General features: G+C 38.1%; 1 protein-coding gene across 3 annotated transcripts in view; it reads left to right on the top strand.

Moving 5' to 3' along the window:
• ZDHHC15 (zinc finger DHHC-type palmitoyltransferase 15) overlaps positions 1–17,747 on the top strand; it is a 209,889-nt gene that overhangs the window by 60,669 nt on the left and 131,473 nt on the right. For all 3 annotated transcript variants that reach the window (XM_059156695.1, XM_059156696.1, XM_059156694.1), the window contains exon 2: positions 9,038–9,064. In XM_059156695.1, coding sequence (XP_059012678.1) covers positions 9,038–9,064 — 27 coding nt within the window. The remainder of the gene's footprint in view (positions 1–9,037; positions 9,065–17,747) is intronic.

Below are 17,747 nucleotides of genomic sequence, written 5' to 3'. Positions count from 1 at the left end.
ATATACTATCATATCATCTGCGAAGAGTGATAATTTGACTTCTTCTTTGCCGATTTGGATGCCTTTAATTTCCTTTTGTTGTCTGATTGCTGAGGCTAGGACCTCTAGTACGATGTTGAATAGCAGTGGTGATAATGGACATCCCTGCCGTGTTCCTGACCTTAGCGGAAAAGCTTTCAGTTTTTCTCCATTGAGAATGATATTTGCAGTGGGTTTTTCATAGATGGCTTTGATGATATTGAGGTATGTGCCCTCTATACCTACACTTTGAAGAGTTTTGATCAGGAAGGAATGTTGTACTTTGTCAAATGCTTTTTCAGCATGTATTGAGAGTATCATATGGTTCTTGTTCTTTCTTTTATTGATGTGTTGTATCACATTGACTGATTTGCGGATGTTGAACCAAACTTGCAGCCCTGGAATAAATCCCACTTGGTCGTGGTGAATAATCCTTTTAATGTACTGTTGAATCCTATTGGCTAGTATTTTGTTGAGTATTTTCGCATCTGTGTTCATCAAGGATATCGGTCTATAGCTCTCTTTTTTGGTGGGATCCTTGTCTGGTTTTGGGATCAAGGTGATGCTGGCCTCATAAAATGAGTTTGGAAGTTTTCCTTCCATTTCTATTTTTTGGAACAGTTTCAGGAGAATAGGAATTAGTTCTTCTTTAAATATTTGGTAGAATTCCCCCGGGAAGCCGTTTGGCCCTGGGCTTTTGTTTGTTTGGAGATTTTTAATGACTGTTTCAATCTCCTTTCTGGTTATGGGTCTGTTCAGGCTTTCTATTTCTTCCTGGCTCAGTTGTGGTAGTTTATATGTTTCTAGGAATGCATCCATTTCTTCCAGATTGTCAAATTTATTGCCGTAGAGTTGCTCATAGTATGTTCTTATAATAGTTTGTATTTCTTTGGTGTTAGTTGTGATCTCTCCTCTTTCATTCATGATTTTATTTATTTGGGTCCTTTCTCTTTTCTTTTTGATAAGTCTGGCCAGGGGTTTATCAATTTTATTAATTCTTTCAAAGAACCAGCTCCTACTTTCGTTGATTTGTTCTATTGTTTTTTTGGTTTCTATTTCATTGATTTCTGCTCTGATCTTTATGATTTCTCTTCTCCTGCTGGGCTTAGGGTTTCTTTCTTGTTCTTTCTCCAGCTCCTTTAGGTGTAGGGTTAGGTTGTGTACCTGAGACCTTTCTTGTTTCTTGAGAAAGGCTTGTACTGCTATATATTTTCCTCTCAGGACTGCCTTTGTTGTGTCCCACAGATTTTGAACCGTTGTATTTTCATTATCACTTGTTTCCATGATTTTTTTCAATTGTTCTTTAATTTCCCGGTTGACCCATTCATTCTTTAGAAGGATACTGTTTAGTCTCCATGTATTTGGGTTCTTTCCAAACTTCCTTTTGTGGTTGAGTTCTAGCTTTAGAGCATTGTGGTCTGAAAATATGCAGGGAATGATCCCAATCTTTTGATACCGGTTGAGTCCTGATTTAGGACCGAGGATGTGATCTATTCTGGAGAATGTTCCATGTGCACTAGAGAAGAATGTGTATTCTGTTGCTTTGGGATGAAATATTCTGAATATATCTGTGATGTCCATCTGGTCCAGTGTGTCGTTTAAGGCCTTTATTTCCTTGCTGATCTTTTGCTTGGATGACCTGTCCATTTCAGTGAGGGGAGTGTTAAAGTCCCCTACTATTATTGTATTATTGTTGATGTGTTTCTTTGATTTTGTTATTAATTGGTTTATATAGTTGGCTGCTCCCACATTGGGGGCATAGATATTTAAAATTGTTAAATCTTCTTGTTGGACAGACCCTTTGAGTATGATATAGTGTCCTTCCTCATCTCTTATTATAGTCTTTGGCTTAAAATCTAATTGATCTGATATAACGATTGCCACTCCTGCTTTCTTCTGATGTCCATTAGCATGGTAAATTCTTTTCCACCCCCTCACTTTAAATCTGGAGGTGTCTTCGGGCTTAAAATGTGTTTCTTGGAGGCAACATATAGATGGTTTTTTTTTTTTTATCCATTCTGATACCCTGTGTCTTTTGACAGGGGCATTTAGCCCATTCACATTCAGGGTAACTATTGAGAGAGATGAATTTAGTGCCATTGTATTGCCTGTAAGGTGACTGTTACTGTATATGGTCTCTGTTCCTTTCTGATCTACCACTTGTAGGCTCTCTCTTTGCTTAGAGGACCCCTTTCAATATTTCCTGTAGAGCTGGTTTGGTATTTGCAAATTCTTTCAGTTGTTGTTTGTCCTGGAAGCTTTTAATCTCTCCTTCTATTTTCAATGATAGCCTAGCTGGATATAGTATTCTTGGCTGCATGTTTTTCTCGTTTAGTGCTCTGAAAATATCATGCCAGCTCTTTCTGGCCTGCCAGGTCTCTGTGGATAAGTCAGCTGCCAATCTAATATTTTTACCATTGTATGTTACAGACTTCTTTTCCCGGGCTGCTTTCAGGATTTTCTCTTTGTCATTGAGACTTGTAAATTTTACTATTAGGTGACGGGGTGTGGGCCTATTCTTATTGATTTTGAGGTGCGTTCTCTGAACCTCCTGAATTTTGATGCTCGTTCCCTTTGCCATATTGGGGAAATTCTCCCCAATAATTCTCTCCAGTATACCTTCTGCTCCCCTCTCACTTTCTTCTTCTGGAATCCCAATTATTCTAATGTTGTTTCGTCTTATGATGTCACTTATCTCTCGAATTCTCCCCTCGTGGTCCAGTAGCTGTTTGTCCCTCTTTTGCTCAGCTTCTTTATTCTCTGTCATTTGGTCTTCTATATCACTAATTCTTTCTTCTGCCTCATTTAACCTAGCAGTTAGAGCCTCCATTTTTTATTGCACCTCATTAATAGCTTTTTTGATTTCACCTTGGTTAGATTTTAGTTCTTTTATTTCTCCAGAAAGGTCTTTTATATCTCTCGAGAGGGTTTCTCTAATATCTTCCATGCCTTTTTCGAGCCCGGCTAGAACCTTGAGAATTGTCATTCTGAACTCTAGATCTGACATATTATCGATGTCTGTATTGATTAGGTCCCTAGCCTTCGGTACTGCCTCTTGTTCTTTTTTTTTGTGTTGAATTTTTATGTCTTGTCATTTTGTCCAGATAAGAGTAAATGAAGGGGCAAATAAAATACTAAAAGGGTGGCAACAACCCCAGGAAAATATGCTTTAACCAAATTAGAAGAGATCCAAAATCGTGAGTGGGGAGAAAGGGGATAAAAAGAGGTTGAAAAAGGAAGAAAGAAAAAAAAAAAGAAAAGAAAAAAAAAAGAAAAGAAAAGAATTTCTAAAAAAAGAATACACCTAAGAAAAATGTAAGTGACTCTTAATCTCACGAAACAAACTGAGGGTTGCCGGGGGGAGGGGGTTTGGGAGAAGGGGGTGGGATTATGGACATTGGGGAGGGTATGTGATTTGGTGAGTGCTGTGAAGTGTGTAAACCTGGTGATTCACAGACCTGTACCCCTGGGGATAAAAATATATGTTTATAAAAAATAAAAAATTAAAAAAAAAAAAAGAATACACCTAAGAAAAATGTAAAAAAGAAACAATATATATATTAGATAAACTAGTATAAAATCGTTAAAAAAGAAAAAGGTAACAGTTAAAAAAAAAATTTTACCCGAAGGCGAGAAAAAAAAAATGAAAAAGAAAAAATTAAATTAACTGCAAGACTAAAAAAAATCACAGGAAAAAAGCCATGAGTTCCGTGCTTGGCTTTCTCCTCCTCTGGAATTCTGCTGCTCTCCTTGGTATTGAAACCGCACTCCTTGGTAGGTGAACTTGGTCTTGGCTGGATTTCTTGTTGATCTTCTGGGGGAGGGGCCTGTTGTAGTGATTCTCAAGTGTCTTTGCCCCAGGCGGAATTACACCGCCCTTACCCGGGGCCGGGGTGAGTAATCTGCTTGGGTTTGCTTTCAGGAGCTTTTGTTCCCTGAGCGCTTTCCGTAGAGTTCCAGAGGACGGGAATACAAATGGTGGCCTCCTGGTCTCCGGCCCGGAGGAGCCGAGAGCCCAGGGCCGCACTCCTCAGTGCGCGCTCAGAGAACCGCGCCCAGTTACTCCGGTCTGCCTGACCTCCGGCCGCGCTCCGAGCTCACCGAGCCTGCGACCGGTTCAAGGTAACACGGAGCTGTGAGCTTACTGTCGGCTCTGTCTCTGTAGCCGGCTTTCCCGTTCCAATACCCGCAAGCTCTGCGACACTCAGACACCCCCGATCCTTCTGTGACCCTGCGGGACCTGAGGCCACGCTGACCCCGCGTGGGCTTCGCCCCGGTTTAGCCTCTGGAGCGATGTCCCTCAGCGGAACAGACTTTTAAAAGTCCTGATTTTGTGCACGGTTGCTCCGCCGCTTGCCGGGAGTCAGCCCCTCCCCCCGGGGTCTATCTTCCCGTCGCTTTGGATTCACTTCTCCGCCGGTCCTACCTTTCAGAAAGTGGTTGTTTTTCTGTTTCCAGAATTGCTGTTCTTCTTCTCTTCGATCTGCCGATGGATTTTCAGGTGTTTGCAATCTTTAGATAAGCTATCTAGCTGATCTCTGGCTAGCTGAAGCAGTCTCAGCTTGCTACTTCTCCGCCATCTTGACTCCTCCCCCCTCAAAAGAACAGTTTTTTAAAATAACATATAATGTATTATTTGTTTCAGGGGTACAGGTCTGGGATTCATCAGTCTTACACAATTCACAGCATTCACCATAGCACATACCCTTTCTAATGTCCATCACCCAGCCACTCCATTCCTCCCACCCCCCTTCCCTCAGCAACCCTAGGTTTGTTTCCTAAGATTAAGAGTTTCTTATGGTTTGTCTCCCTCTCTGGTTTCTTCTTGTTTCATTTTTCCCTCCCTTCCCCTATGATCCTCTGTCTTGTTTCTCAAATTCCACATATCAGGGAGATCATATGATAATTGTCTTTCTTTGATTGACTTATTTTGCTTAGCATAATAGCCTGTAGTTCCAACCACATTGCAAATGGCAAGATTTCAAATTTTTGATGGCTGCATAACATTCCATTGTGTATATATACCACATCTTCTTTATCCATTCATGTGCTGATGGACCTCTAAGCTCTTTCCATAGTGTGGCTATTGTAGACATTGCTGCTATAAACATTAGTGTGCAGGTGCCCCTTCAGATTACTACATATGTATTTTTAGGGTAAATACCCAGTAGTGCAAAATTGCTGGGTCGTAGGGTAGCTCTATTTTCAATTTTTGGAGGAACGTTCATACTGTTTTCCAGAGTGGCTGCACCACCTTGCATTCCTACCAACAGTGTAGGAGGGTTCCCCTTTCTCTGCATCCTCACCAACACATGCCATTTCCTGACTTGTTAATTTTAGCCATTCTGAGTGGTGTGAGGTGGTATCTCACTGTGGTTTTGATTTGCCTTTCCCTGATGCTGAATGATGTTGAGCACCTTTTCACATGTCTGTTGGCTATTTGGTGTCTTCTTTGCAGAAATGTCTGTTTATATCTTTTGCCCATTTCTTGATTGGACTGTTTTTTCCTTGGATGTTGAGTTTGATAAGATCTTTATAGATTTTGGATACTAGCCCTTTATCTGATATGTCATTTGAAAATATCTTCTCCCATTCTGTCAGTTGTCTTTTGGTTTTGTTGACTGTTTCCTTTGCTGTGCAAAAGCTTTTGATCCTGATGAAATCCCAAGCGTTCATTTTTGTTTTTGCTTCTCTTGCCTTTGGTGGTTTCTAAGAAAAAGTTGTTGCAGCTGAAGTTAAAGAGGTTTTTGCCTGTGTTCTCCTCAAGGATTTTGATGGATTCCTGTCTCACACTGAGGTCTTTCATCCCCAAATAGAATAGTTCATTCAAATGTTTATTAAAAGGATAAATTTTTAAGACTCAACAAAAGTAGACCTGGAAATGAAGAGAAAGAGGAAGTATAACTGATGAATGACTTGAGGAAATAGCCCCTAGAATAGAATAGAATAGCCCCTATCACTCTCTGTTTGGATTTTTCCCCCATTTTTCTGACCATAAGTATTTATCTTTGTGTATGAAAACCATTTGTTTTTTTAATTTAAAGAATTTTTTTTCTCTTCTAAAGAGAGTGCACATGCAAGTGGTGGGGGAGGGGAAGAGAAAGAGAGAGAGAGAGAATCCCAAGCAGGCTCTATACCCAGTGCAGAGCTCAGTTCAGGGCAGGATCCCAGGATGCTAAGATCATGACCTGATCCAAAATCAAGAGTCAGATGCTTAACCAAGTGATCCACCCCAGCTCCCCTGAAAACCATCTTAACTGAATAATTTCTCAAGATTGAAAGCCATGCCTTATAGTTTCACTTTGCCTTAACACTTAGTATAAATTCTCACAGATGGTGGTGACTAAAGAAAGGCCTCACTTTGCTCAAATGACATTTTGAGCAAAAATTATGTATATATCACATAAGGCAGTGCACCCAAAACCATAAGATACCTAGGAATAAACCTAACCAAAGAGACACAGAATCTATACTCAGAAAACTATAAAGTACTCATGAAAGAAATTGAGGAAGACACAAAGAAATGGAAAAATGTTCCATGCTCCTGGATTGGAAGAATAAATATTGTGAAAATGTCTATGCTACCTAAAGCAATCTACACATTTAATGCAATTCCTATCAAAGTACCATCCATCTTTTTCAAGGAAATGGAACAAATAATTCTAAAATTTATATGGAACCAGAAAAGACCTCGAATAGCTAAAGGGATATTGAAAAAGAAAGCCAACGTTGGTGGCATCACAATCCCGGACTTCAAGCTCTATTACAAAGCTGTCATCATCAAGACAGCATGGTACTGGCACAAAAACAGACACATAGATCAATGGAACAGAATAGAGAGCCCAGAAATAGACTCTCAACTCTATGGTCAACTAATCTTCGACAAAGCAGGAAAGAATGTCCAATGGAAAAAAGACAGCCTCTTCAATAAATGGTGCTGGGAAAATTGGACGGCCACATGCAGAAAAATGAAATTGGACCATTCCCTTACACCACACACAAAAATAGACTCAAAATGGATGAAGGACCTCAATGTGCGAAAGGAATCCATCAAAATCCTTGAGGAGAACACGGGCAGCAACCTCTTCGACCTCAGCCGCAGCAACATCTTCCTAGGAACAACGCCAAAGGCAAGGGAAGCAAGGGCAAAAATGAACTATTGGGATTTCATCAAGATCAAAAGCTTTTGCACAGCAAAGGAAACAGTTAACAAAATCAAAAGACAACTGACAGAATGGGAGAAGATATTTGCAAACGACATATCAGATAAAGGACTAGTGTCCAGAATCTATAAAGAACTTAGCAAACTCAACACCCAAAGAACAAATAATCCAATCAAGAAATGGGCAGAGGACATGAACAGACATTTCTGCAAAGAAGACATCCAGATGGCCAACAGACACATGAAAAAGTGCTCCATATCACTCGGCATCAGGGAAATACAAATCAAAACCACAATGCGATATCACCTCACACCAGTCAGAATGGCTAAAATCAACAAGTCAGGAAATGACAGATGCTGGCGAGGATGCGGAGAAAGGGGAACCCTCCTCCACTGTTGGTGGGAATGCAAGCTGGTGCAGCCACTCTGGAAAACAGCATGGAGGTTCCTCAAAATGTTGAAAATAGAACTGCCCTATGACCCAGCAATTGCACTATTGGGTATTTATCCTAAAGATACAAACGTAGTGATCCAAAGGGGCACGTGCACCCGAATGTTTATAGCAGCAATGTCCACAATCGCCAAACTATGGAAAGAACCTAGATGTCCATCAACAGATGAATGGATCAAGAAGATGTGGTCTATATACACAATGGAATACTATGCAGCCATCAAAAGAAATGAAATCTTGCCATTTGCGACAACATGGATGGAACTAGAGCGTATCATGCTTAGCGAAATAAGTCAAGCAGAGAAAGACAACTATCATATGATCTCCCTGATATGAGGAAGTGGTGATGCAACATGGGGGCTTAAGTGGGTACGAGAAGAATAAATGAAAGAAGATGGGATTGGGAGGGAGACAAACCATAAGTGACTCTTAATCTCACAAAACAAACTGAGGGTTGCTGGGGGGAGGGGGTTTGGGAGAAGGGGGTGGGATTATGGACATTGGGGAGGGTATGTGTTTTGGTGAGTGCTGTGAAGTGTGTAAACCTGGTGATTCACAGACCTGTACCCCTGGGGATAAAAATATATGTTTATAAAAAATAAAAAATTATATTTAAAAAAAATATGCTGATAAAAAAAAAAAAAACAACAGTTTCACGCATTAACTCATTTGAATCTCAAGTAACCTTGTAAGGTAGGTAATATTAGGGAAGTTAATAAACCTCCCTAAGGTCACAAAATAGTGCAACTGGGTTTTTAACCCAGGCAGTTTGACCTCAGAGATGGCATGCAACCTCCACACTAAATTAACTCTAAATATATAAGAGAAGCTTGGTATTTAAAGATGTTCTCCAGTGACTACTTTGAGAAAATGAATGGTCATCTCCTAATTGATTGGCTTTTAAGCTCTTACATAGGTCAAGATTTTCCGATAGGTAGAATTTTTAAAAATCTGGTTATATCTGTATTTATTGAATGAGTACAAATTCTTAATTAGCTCAAACTTAAGATGAAGAAAGATAGCAAAGGATGGAATTTAATCATGCTTGCCTTCCCTCATCTTAGCAGGCTGCTTGTTTTCCTAAATTTTTATTCTACTGAATACATAGCTTAAATATGATTCTGTGGAAAGATGGACTAGAAAAATGATGTTTGGGGGCACCTGGGTGGTGCAGTGGTTAAGCATTTGACTCGGTTTTGGCTCAGGTCGTGATCTCAGGATTGTGAGATCAAGCCCTGCATCAGGCTCCATGCTTAGCATGGAGTCTGCTTAAGACTCTCTCTTTCCCACTGCCCTTTCTCATTCTCTCTCTCTCTCTCTCAAATAAATAAATATATCTTAAAAAAGGAAAAGAAAAATTGTTTTTAAATATCACTAATTTTGACCTTTCTATTTTCTTTTCACAGTGACTGTATTGAGCCCAGCAGAAAAAGGTAAGATAATGTTGTAAATTGTATTTGTCAGAGTTGTATCCCTCTTTCTATCTAAAAGTGAATTACATAAAAGCCTATAAATTGAGCAACTTTCCCAGAAATATTGAACTGAGTGGAAAGTTTAGGTTAACATTTTTTCAGGAGGCATACCCGGAGCTTACCCAGAGATAAAGCAGAACATATTTTCAGTGACCCCTTTTGCTATAGGATAGGAATTTGGAAGTTACCAGTATTTATGATAGAGAAAGACATAGGCAACCATATTGTTGGCCATAGTGACCCTAGGCTCGTGCTTCATAACTGTTGTCCTAGGTACCTTGCTTTCCTGAGCAATTCATTCCTTCTTAAAGGTGTGGGAAAAGGGTCCCACAAGGAAATTTAAAAGGATTAGTCCTTCACCATCACAGTTGCAATAAATTTACTTATTCTCCATTCTTCACCCCTATCTGTCTTAATCTGCAATTTATACTACTACTGTGAAGAGACTGAGGAATTTTCCATTAAAAAATGTGTAAACTAAGCATGAGTCTTAACAAACATAGTCTCATGTTCTTTTTTCAGGCATAACCATAAGTATTTATATAGCCACTTTTAATTCTCACTTCATGAGATTAACTTGTAATTCAGTAATTACATAATGTTTATATTATGCATTTTTGTTTATCTTAATGAAGTATACTTAACATAGAGTATTATATTAATTTCAGATGTACAATATAGTGATTCACAATTCTATACATTACTCAGTGCTCATCATAAGTGTACCCATTATTCGCCATCACCTCTTTCACCATCCCCCAAACTAACTGCCCTTTGGTAACCACTAGTTTGTTCTCTATAGTTAAGAGTCTGGTTTTTTTTTTCCTTTTTTTTTTTTCAAAGATTTCATCCACTTATCTGACAGAGAGAGAGAGATCACAAGTAGGCAGAGAGGCAGAGACAGAGAGAGGAGGGAAGCAGGTTCCACACTGAACAGAGAGCCTGATGTGGGGCTTGATCCCAGGACCCCGAGATCATGACCTGAGCTGAAGGCAGAGGCTTAACCCACTGAGCCACTCAGGCGCCCCAAGAGTCTGTTTTTTGGTTTGTCTCTCTTCATCTTTTTTTTTTCTGTGCTTGTTTTGTTTCTTTCTTGTTTTGTTTCTTAAATTCCATATAAATGAAATCATATGGTATTTGTCCTTCTCTGACCAACTTACTTCACTTAGCATTATACTCTCTACCTCCATCTGTTTTGTTACAAATTTCAAGATTTAATTTTCTGGAGCTGAGTAATATTTGATTGTATATATTCACCACATCTTCTTCATCCATCAAGGTACACTTGGGCTGCTTTTACTTTTGCCTATTTTGAATAATGCTGCAATAAATATATGGGTGCTTGTATCCCTTTCAACTACTGTTTTGTATTTTTGAAGTAAGAACACAGTTGTGTAATTACTGTATCATAGAGTAGTTCTATTTTAATTTTTTGAGGAATCCCCATAATATTTTCCATAATATTGACTGTACCAGTTTGCATTCTCACCAACAATGCGAGAGGGCTCCCCTTTCTCCATACCCTCACCAATACTTGTTGTTTCTTGTGATTTTGGTTTTAGCCATTCTGCAGATGTGAGGTGATCCTTCATTGTAGTTTTGATTTGCATTTCCCTGATGATAAGTGATGATGAGCATCTTTTCATGTGTCTTTGGACCATCTGGATGTCTTCGTTGGAAAAATGTCTGTGAATGACTTCTGCCCATTTCTTAATTGGATCATTTGTTTTTGGGGTGTTGAGCTGTATAAGTTCTTTATGTTTTGAATTCGAGCCCTTTATCTGATATGTCATTTGCAAGTATCTTCTCCCATTCTGTCGGTTGTCTTTTGGTTTTGTCAACTGTTTTCTTTGGTATGCAAAAGGTTTTTATCTTGATGAAGTCCCATTAGTTCATTTTCGCCTTTGTTTCCCTTGCCTTTGGAGACATGTCTAGCAAGAATTTGTAGCGGCTAAAGTGGAAGAGGTTTCTGCCTGTGTTTTCCTCTAGGATCTTGATGGATTTCTGTCTCACATTGAGGTCTTTCATCCACTTCGAATTTATCTTTGTGTATGGTGTGAGAGAATGGTCGAGTTTCATTCTTCTGCATGTGGCTGTCCAGTTTCCCCAACACCATTTGTTGAAGAGTCTTTTTTCCATTAGATATTCTTTCCTGCTTTGTTGACCATGAGTTGAGGGTCCATTTTTGGATTCTTTATTCTCTACCATTGATCTATGTATCTGTTTTTGTGCCAGTACCATACTTTCTTGATGATTACAGCTTTGTAATAGAGCTTGAAGTCCAGAATTGTGATGCCACCAGCTTTGGTTTTCTTTTTCAACGTTCCTTAGGCTATTCAGGGTCTTTTGTGGTTCCATACAAACTTTAGGATAGTTTGTTCTAGCTCTGTTAAAAATGCTGGTGGTATTTTGGTAGGGATTGCATTGAATGTGTAGATGGTTTAGGGTACTATAGACATTTTAATAATATTTGCTCTTCCAATCCATAAGTGTGGAATATCTTTCCATTTCTTTCTGTCCTCTTAAATTTCTTTCATCAGTGTCTTCTAGTTTCCAGAGTACAGTTCTTTTACCTCATTGGTTAGGTTTATTCCTAGTTATCTTCTTTTTTTGGTTGCAGTTGTAAATAGAATTGTTTTCTCAATTTCTCTTTCTGCTGCTTCATTATTGCTATACAGAAATGCAACAGGTTTCTCTATGTTGATTTTGTATCCTGGAACTTTACTGAATTCATATATCAGTTCTAGCAGTTTTTTGGTGGAATCTTCGGGCTTTCTATATAACACTTCATATCATCTGCAAATAGTGAAAGTTTTACTTCTTCCTTGCCAGTTTGAGTACAATTCTTTTCATTGTTTGCTGTGGCTAGGCCTTCTGCTACTATGTTAAATAACAGTGGTGAGAGTGGACATCCTTGTCTTCTTCCTTACTGTAGAGAAAAAGTTGTCAGCTTTTCCCCACTGATGATAATATTAGTTGTGTGTTTTTCACATATAGTCTTTATGATGTTGAGGGATGTTTTCTCTTAACTTACTTTGTTGAGTGTTTTTATCATGAATGGATGTTGTACTTTTTCAAATGCATTACCCTGTTACTAAAGCCAGATAAGGACTCCACTTAAAAAGAGAACTAGAAGCCAATACTCCTGATGTACACGAATGCAGAATTCCTTAGTAAGGGGTGCCTTGATGGCTCAGTCATTAAGTGTCTGCCTTCAGCTTAGGTTATGATCTCAGAGTCCTGGGATCGAGCCCAGCAATAGGCTCCCTGCTCAGTGGGAAACCTGCTTCTCCCTCTCCAACTCCCCCTGCTTGTGTTCCCCCTCTCAATGTCTCTCTCTCTGTCAAAATAAATAGATAAAATCTTTTTTAAAAAAGAATTCCTCAGTAAAATACTACCAAACCAAATCCAACAATATATTTAGAAATCATTCCTCATGGTCAAGTGGGATTTATTCCTTGGTTACAAGTGTGGTTCATCATGTGCAAGTCAGTGTGTTATACCACATTAATAATAGAGTAAGAACCATATAATCATTTCAATAGATGCAGATAAAGCATTTTACAAATAAGCCTTCATGGTATTAATCATTGAACAGAGGGATTGGCTATAGAGGCAACAGAGTAGAGTGGTGGGAAGACAGTAGAACACGGTAGTTAAAAGTATGGGTTCTGGAGCTATCCTCACTAAATTCTGGTCCTGGTACCACTACTTCTTAGTAAATTATTCAACCTTTTTGTGTCTATCTTATCATTTCTGGAATAGAAATACTAATACAACCTATTTCATAGAGTTGCTATGAAAATTTAATGTGTTCATACATGCAAAACACTTAGAATAGTGGTAAATAAAGCCATACTATGGCCTAACCAATATTTGCTACTATTATTGTAGCCTTAGAGCAAGTCTTAAGTTGTCTCTTTTTCTCACGTATGGTTCCTCAGGTCAGAGATCACTTTATGTATGTGCATAAACATAATATAAACATAATTTTCCACAATACACTTTGAAGACAAGTTGAGCTGGGGCTTTACTTATGCTCTATCATAATAAGAATAATGACAATTATCTTATTATTGGAAACTATCACTTATTGTGTTGGGTACCCTACTAAGTTTTATATGTACATTAAGTCCTTCAATATTTACATAAATGCAGTGATACAGGCACTCTTGTATCCATTTTATTGTGAAGGAAACTGAAGTTTAGAAAGGTTAACTAAATTATCCCAGGTCATCTACCTAGTAAGTGGGAGAATTTACACCCATACCTGTCTGACTTCAAAGTTTGTACTCTTAAGTAAACTTGTACTGGTCTTTTACTTTTCAATTTACAGCTTCCTTATTTGCTTAGCTGAGCTCCTTAATGAGAAACCTGATGCTCAATTGCTGTTTAATCTAGTATCCAAAGTTCTGTATCTTCATTTTATGTATATTACCAGTGAACTCAATCACACCAGTGTGGAGTGTCATTTGTAAGCTTGACTATTCAGAGCCTTCCTAGTAGCATCAGTCCAGTTACCAGGATTTAAATTCTTTAGATTATGTTACCACAGTGTACGATTTCTTCTTCTTTTATCAACTATTTGACAAATTCCCATTCCTCTCTTGTAACCATCAGTTTGTTCTCTATAGTTAAGACACTGTTTCTTGGTTTTTCTCTCTTTTTTCTTTTTCAATATTCTTTCCTGCTTTGTTAAAGATTAATTACCCATATGATTTTGGGTTTAATTCTGGGCTTTCTATTCTGTTCTATTGATCTATGTGTCTATTTTTGTGCCAGTACCATACTGATTACTACAGATTTATAATATAATTGAAGTCTGGAATTGTGATACCTCCAGTTTTGTTTTTCAAGATTACTTTGTGTATTCAGGATCTTTTGTGGTCATAATGTATGATTGTTTATTTGTTTCAAGTATTTATTTAAATTCCAGTTAGTTAATATACAATGTAATATTAGTTTCAGATGTAGAATTTAGTGATTCATCACTTACATACAACAACCAGGGCTCATCTCAACAAGTGCTGCCCTTAATGCCCATCACCTGTTTAATCCAACCCCTCTGTCCACCTCCCTTCCAGCAACCCTCAATTTGTTCTCTATAGTTAAGTCTCTTCTATGTTTTGCCTCTCTCTTTATCCCCTATGTTCATCAGTTTTGTTTCTTAAATTCCACATATGAGTGAAATCATATGGTATTTATCTTTCTCCAAATGACTTATTTCACTTTGTATAATGCACTCTAAATCCATCCACATCGTTGCAAATAGCAAGATTTCATTCCTTTTTATGTCTGAGTAATATTCCACTGTAGATAACTACCACAGCTTCTTTATCCATTTGGACCACTTTCTTACACCACATACAAAAATAAATTTAAAATGGGTGAAAGACCTAAAAGTGAAACAGGAAACCATCAAAATTCTGGAGAACACAGACAACAAACTTTTTTTTTTTCAATTTATTTATTTTCAGAAAAACAGTATTCATTATTTTTTCACCACACCCAGTGCTCCATGCAATCCATGCCCTCTATAATACCCACTACCTGGTACCCCAACCTCCCACCCCCCCGCCACTTCAGACCCCTCAGATTGTTTTTCAGAGTCCATAGTCTCTCATGATTCACCTCCCCTTCCAATTTACCCCAACTCCCTTCTCCTCTCTAATACCCCTGACAACAACCTTTTTGACATCATCCATAGCATCTTCTTTCTAGATAAATCTTCAGAGGCAAGGGAAACAAAAGCAAAAATGAACTATTGGAACTTCATCAAGATAAAAAGCTTCTGCAGAGTGAAGGAAACAATCAACAAAACTAAAAGGCAACCATTGGAATGGGAGAAGATATTTGCAAATGACATACCTGATAAAGGTATGTCAATAGCTGATAAAGGTATTGGAATGGGAGAAGATCCTTGCAAATGATATACCTGATAAAGGTATGAGTATCCAAAATCTATAATGATCTTATCAAACTCAACACCCAAAGAACAAATAATCCATTTAAGAAATGGGCAGAAGTCATGAATAGACATTTTTCCAAAAAAGACATATAGATGGCCAATGGATACATGAAAAGTTGCTCAATATCACTCATCATCAAGGAAATACAATGTATGATTTTTAAGCTCCTTCCTGACATTAGGATTCCAAGCAGTTTTTTCCTGATAGCTCTCATATTTATCAATATAATAAAGAATTAGATTTTGCTTCTTTATTCTGCAGTGGGGCATAATGGGACAAAGCACAGAATTTAGGCACAGAAGATCTGAATTGGACTTACAGCTCTATCATTTACTAGCCCTATGATTTTTAGTAAGTAACTCAACTTCTCTGAACCTCAAGTTCTATAAAAGGAGATGAGATTAGTAACATGTTACAGATTTATTGTAAGTTAGCAAGCATGAAATTATATGGGAATTGAAGTATACAGTAGTAAACTGCTTTGTAAATGTTAAGTATGAACAGTATCAGTTATAACATTTTTATGTGAGGGCTCTCAAAGACAGTGGGATAAATAAGCTGAAATTAGATTTGATTGTAACCAGAAGAGAGAAAGTTAGACTTATAAGGAACTTCTAAAGACTAGAGTTGGTTACTGGGAGATGCCATAAAATTTATTCAGAAAGTATTAGACATCCAAGTATCTGGCATAAATTGGTAAACCTTGCCTAGAACCTGACCAATAGGCCTAATAAATATCTGTGTCCCTTATAACATGAGGAATTTGTGTCTTGTTTCAATTTACACTGCACTATTAAAGTAGTGTAGGAACTGCCAGTAGGAATATTATTTGGGATTGGCAAAGAAAATATTATTGCCAAATAAATGAAGACCTCAAATCACATAACCTTTTATTCAGTCTCCACAGCTTATGAAAACCATAATCAAACATACTGCAAAAGTTTTTCCATTTCTTGTCTGCTTAATGGTTCTTTTACTTATTTGAAGAGCTCTCTCCAAATTTATAACCACCTAAAACCTAGATACTTTATTTAAAAATATGGTCCTTTGCAATAAAGAAGATGTGAGATACACACACACACACACACACACACACACACACATGCAGTGGAATCAAAAAGTGGAATCAGCCATCAAAAAGAATGAAGTGTTGCTATGTGCAATGATGTGGGTGGAACTAGAAGGTATTATGCTAAGTGAAATTGGTTAGTCAGAGAAAGACAAATACCATATGATTTCATTCATATCTGAAATTTAAGACAAAAGCAGATGAATATAGGGGAAGGGAAAGAAAAATAAAATAAGATGAATACTGAGAGGAGGCAAACCAAAAGAGACGCTGAACTCTAGGAAACAAACAGGGTTGCTTCAGGGAGGTGGTTGGAGAGACGGGATAATTGGGTGATGGGCATTAAGGAGGGTACATGATATAATGAGCACTGAGTGTTATATGCAATGAGCGAATCACTAAATTCTACCTCTAAAACTAATAATTTGAGAGAGATAGCATGAGTGGAGTGGGATGGGCAGAGCAAGGAGAGGGATAAGCGGAATTCCCACTGAGCAGGGAGCCCAATGCCAGGCTCAATCCCAGGACTGGACTTGATCTCAGGAACCTGAGATCATGACCTTGCTGAAGTCAAATTTTAACTGACTGAGCCACCCCTGTGCTGCAATATAATATTCTTTTAGAAGTAGGTTAGCCTCTAAAGAGAGATTCATTTGGTTCCCCAAATCCACATTATATAGTAATTTTACAGTAATAAGTATAAAATAGTCTATTATTAAGAACATCGAGATAAGTGCTCAAAACCTAACTGAAGATTTCCTGTGCCGTATGAATGTGAGTATAATAGATCATACCGTGGCCCAAACTGTTTCCTCCCAGTGCCCTTTCAGCTTTCTGATGTCTCATATATGACCAATAAGTCAAGATTAATATAATCAAGAAGTAGACACAAAGCAAATACTTCTATGCTCTGGATTTTTTTTAAGATTTATTTATTTATTTATTTGACAGAGAGAGAGAGAGATCACAAGTAGGCAGAGAGGCAGGCAGAGAGAGAGAGAGAGAGGAAGGAAGCAGGCTCCCTGCTGAGCAGAGAGCCCAATATGGGGCTCAATCCCAGGAGCCTGGGATCATGACCTGAGCCGAAGACAGAGGCTTTAACCTGCTGAGCCACTCAGGCACCCCTATGCTCTGGATTTTTAATTGGGAACCTAAATCATTCTTATATTAACTTGCTAGGGCTGCAATAACAAAGTACCACAAACTGAATTCTTAAAGAAATTTACTTTCTCACAGTTTTTGAGGTGAGAAGTCCAACATTAAGATACTATCATGGTTAGTTTCTCCTGAGGCTCTTCTTTTTGGTTTGTAGATGGCCATCTTTCTGTGTCCTTACATGGTCTTCATTCTCTGTGTCCTAATATCCTTTTTATAAGGACACCAGTCATAATGATTAGGGCTCACCCTAGGGACCTCATTTTAAATTAAGTTCTTCTTTTAAAAACCCCTATCTCCAGGGTTTAAAAAACCCTCAGTCACAGTCTGAGGTATTGGGGGTTAGGATTTCAACATGTAAATCTTGGGGGAACACAATTCAGCCCACAGAAGTTCAATATTTAGGAATGACATCTTTTTCTAAAAAGGTAAATAGCTACAACTCTTTTTA

The sequence above is a fragment of the Mustela lutreola genome, chromosome X, assembly GCF_030435805.1.
Source record: "Mustela lutreola isolate mMusLut2 chromosome X, mMusLut2.pri, whole genome shotgun sequence".
Taxonomy (NCBI): Eukaryota; Metazoa; Chordata; class Mammalia; order Carnivora; family Mustelidae; genus Mustela; species Mustela lutreola.
This window is presented reverse-complemented; position numbering and strand designations above follow the sequence as displayed.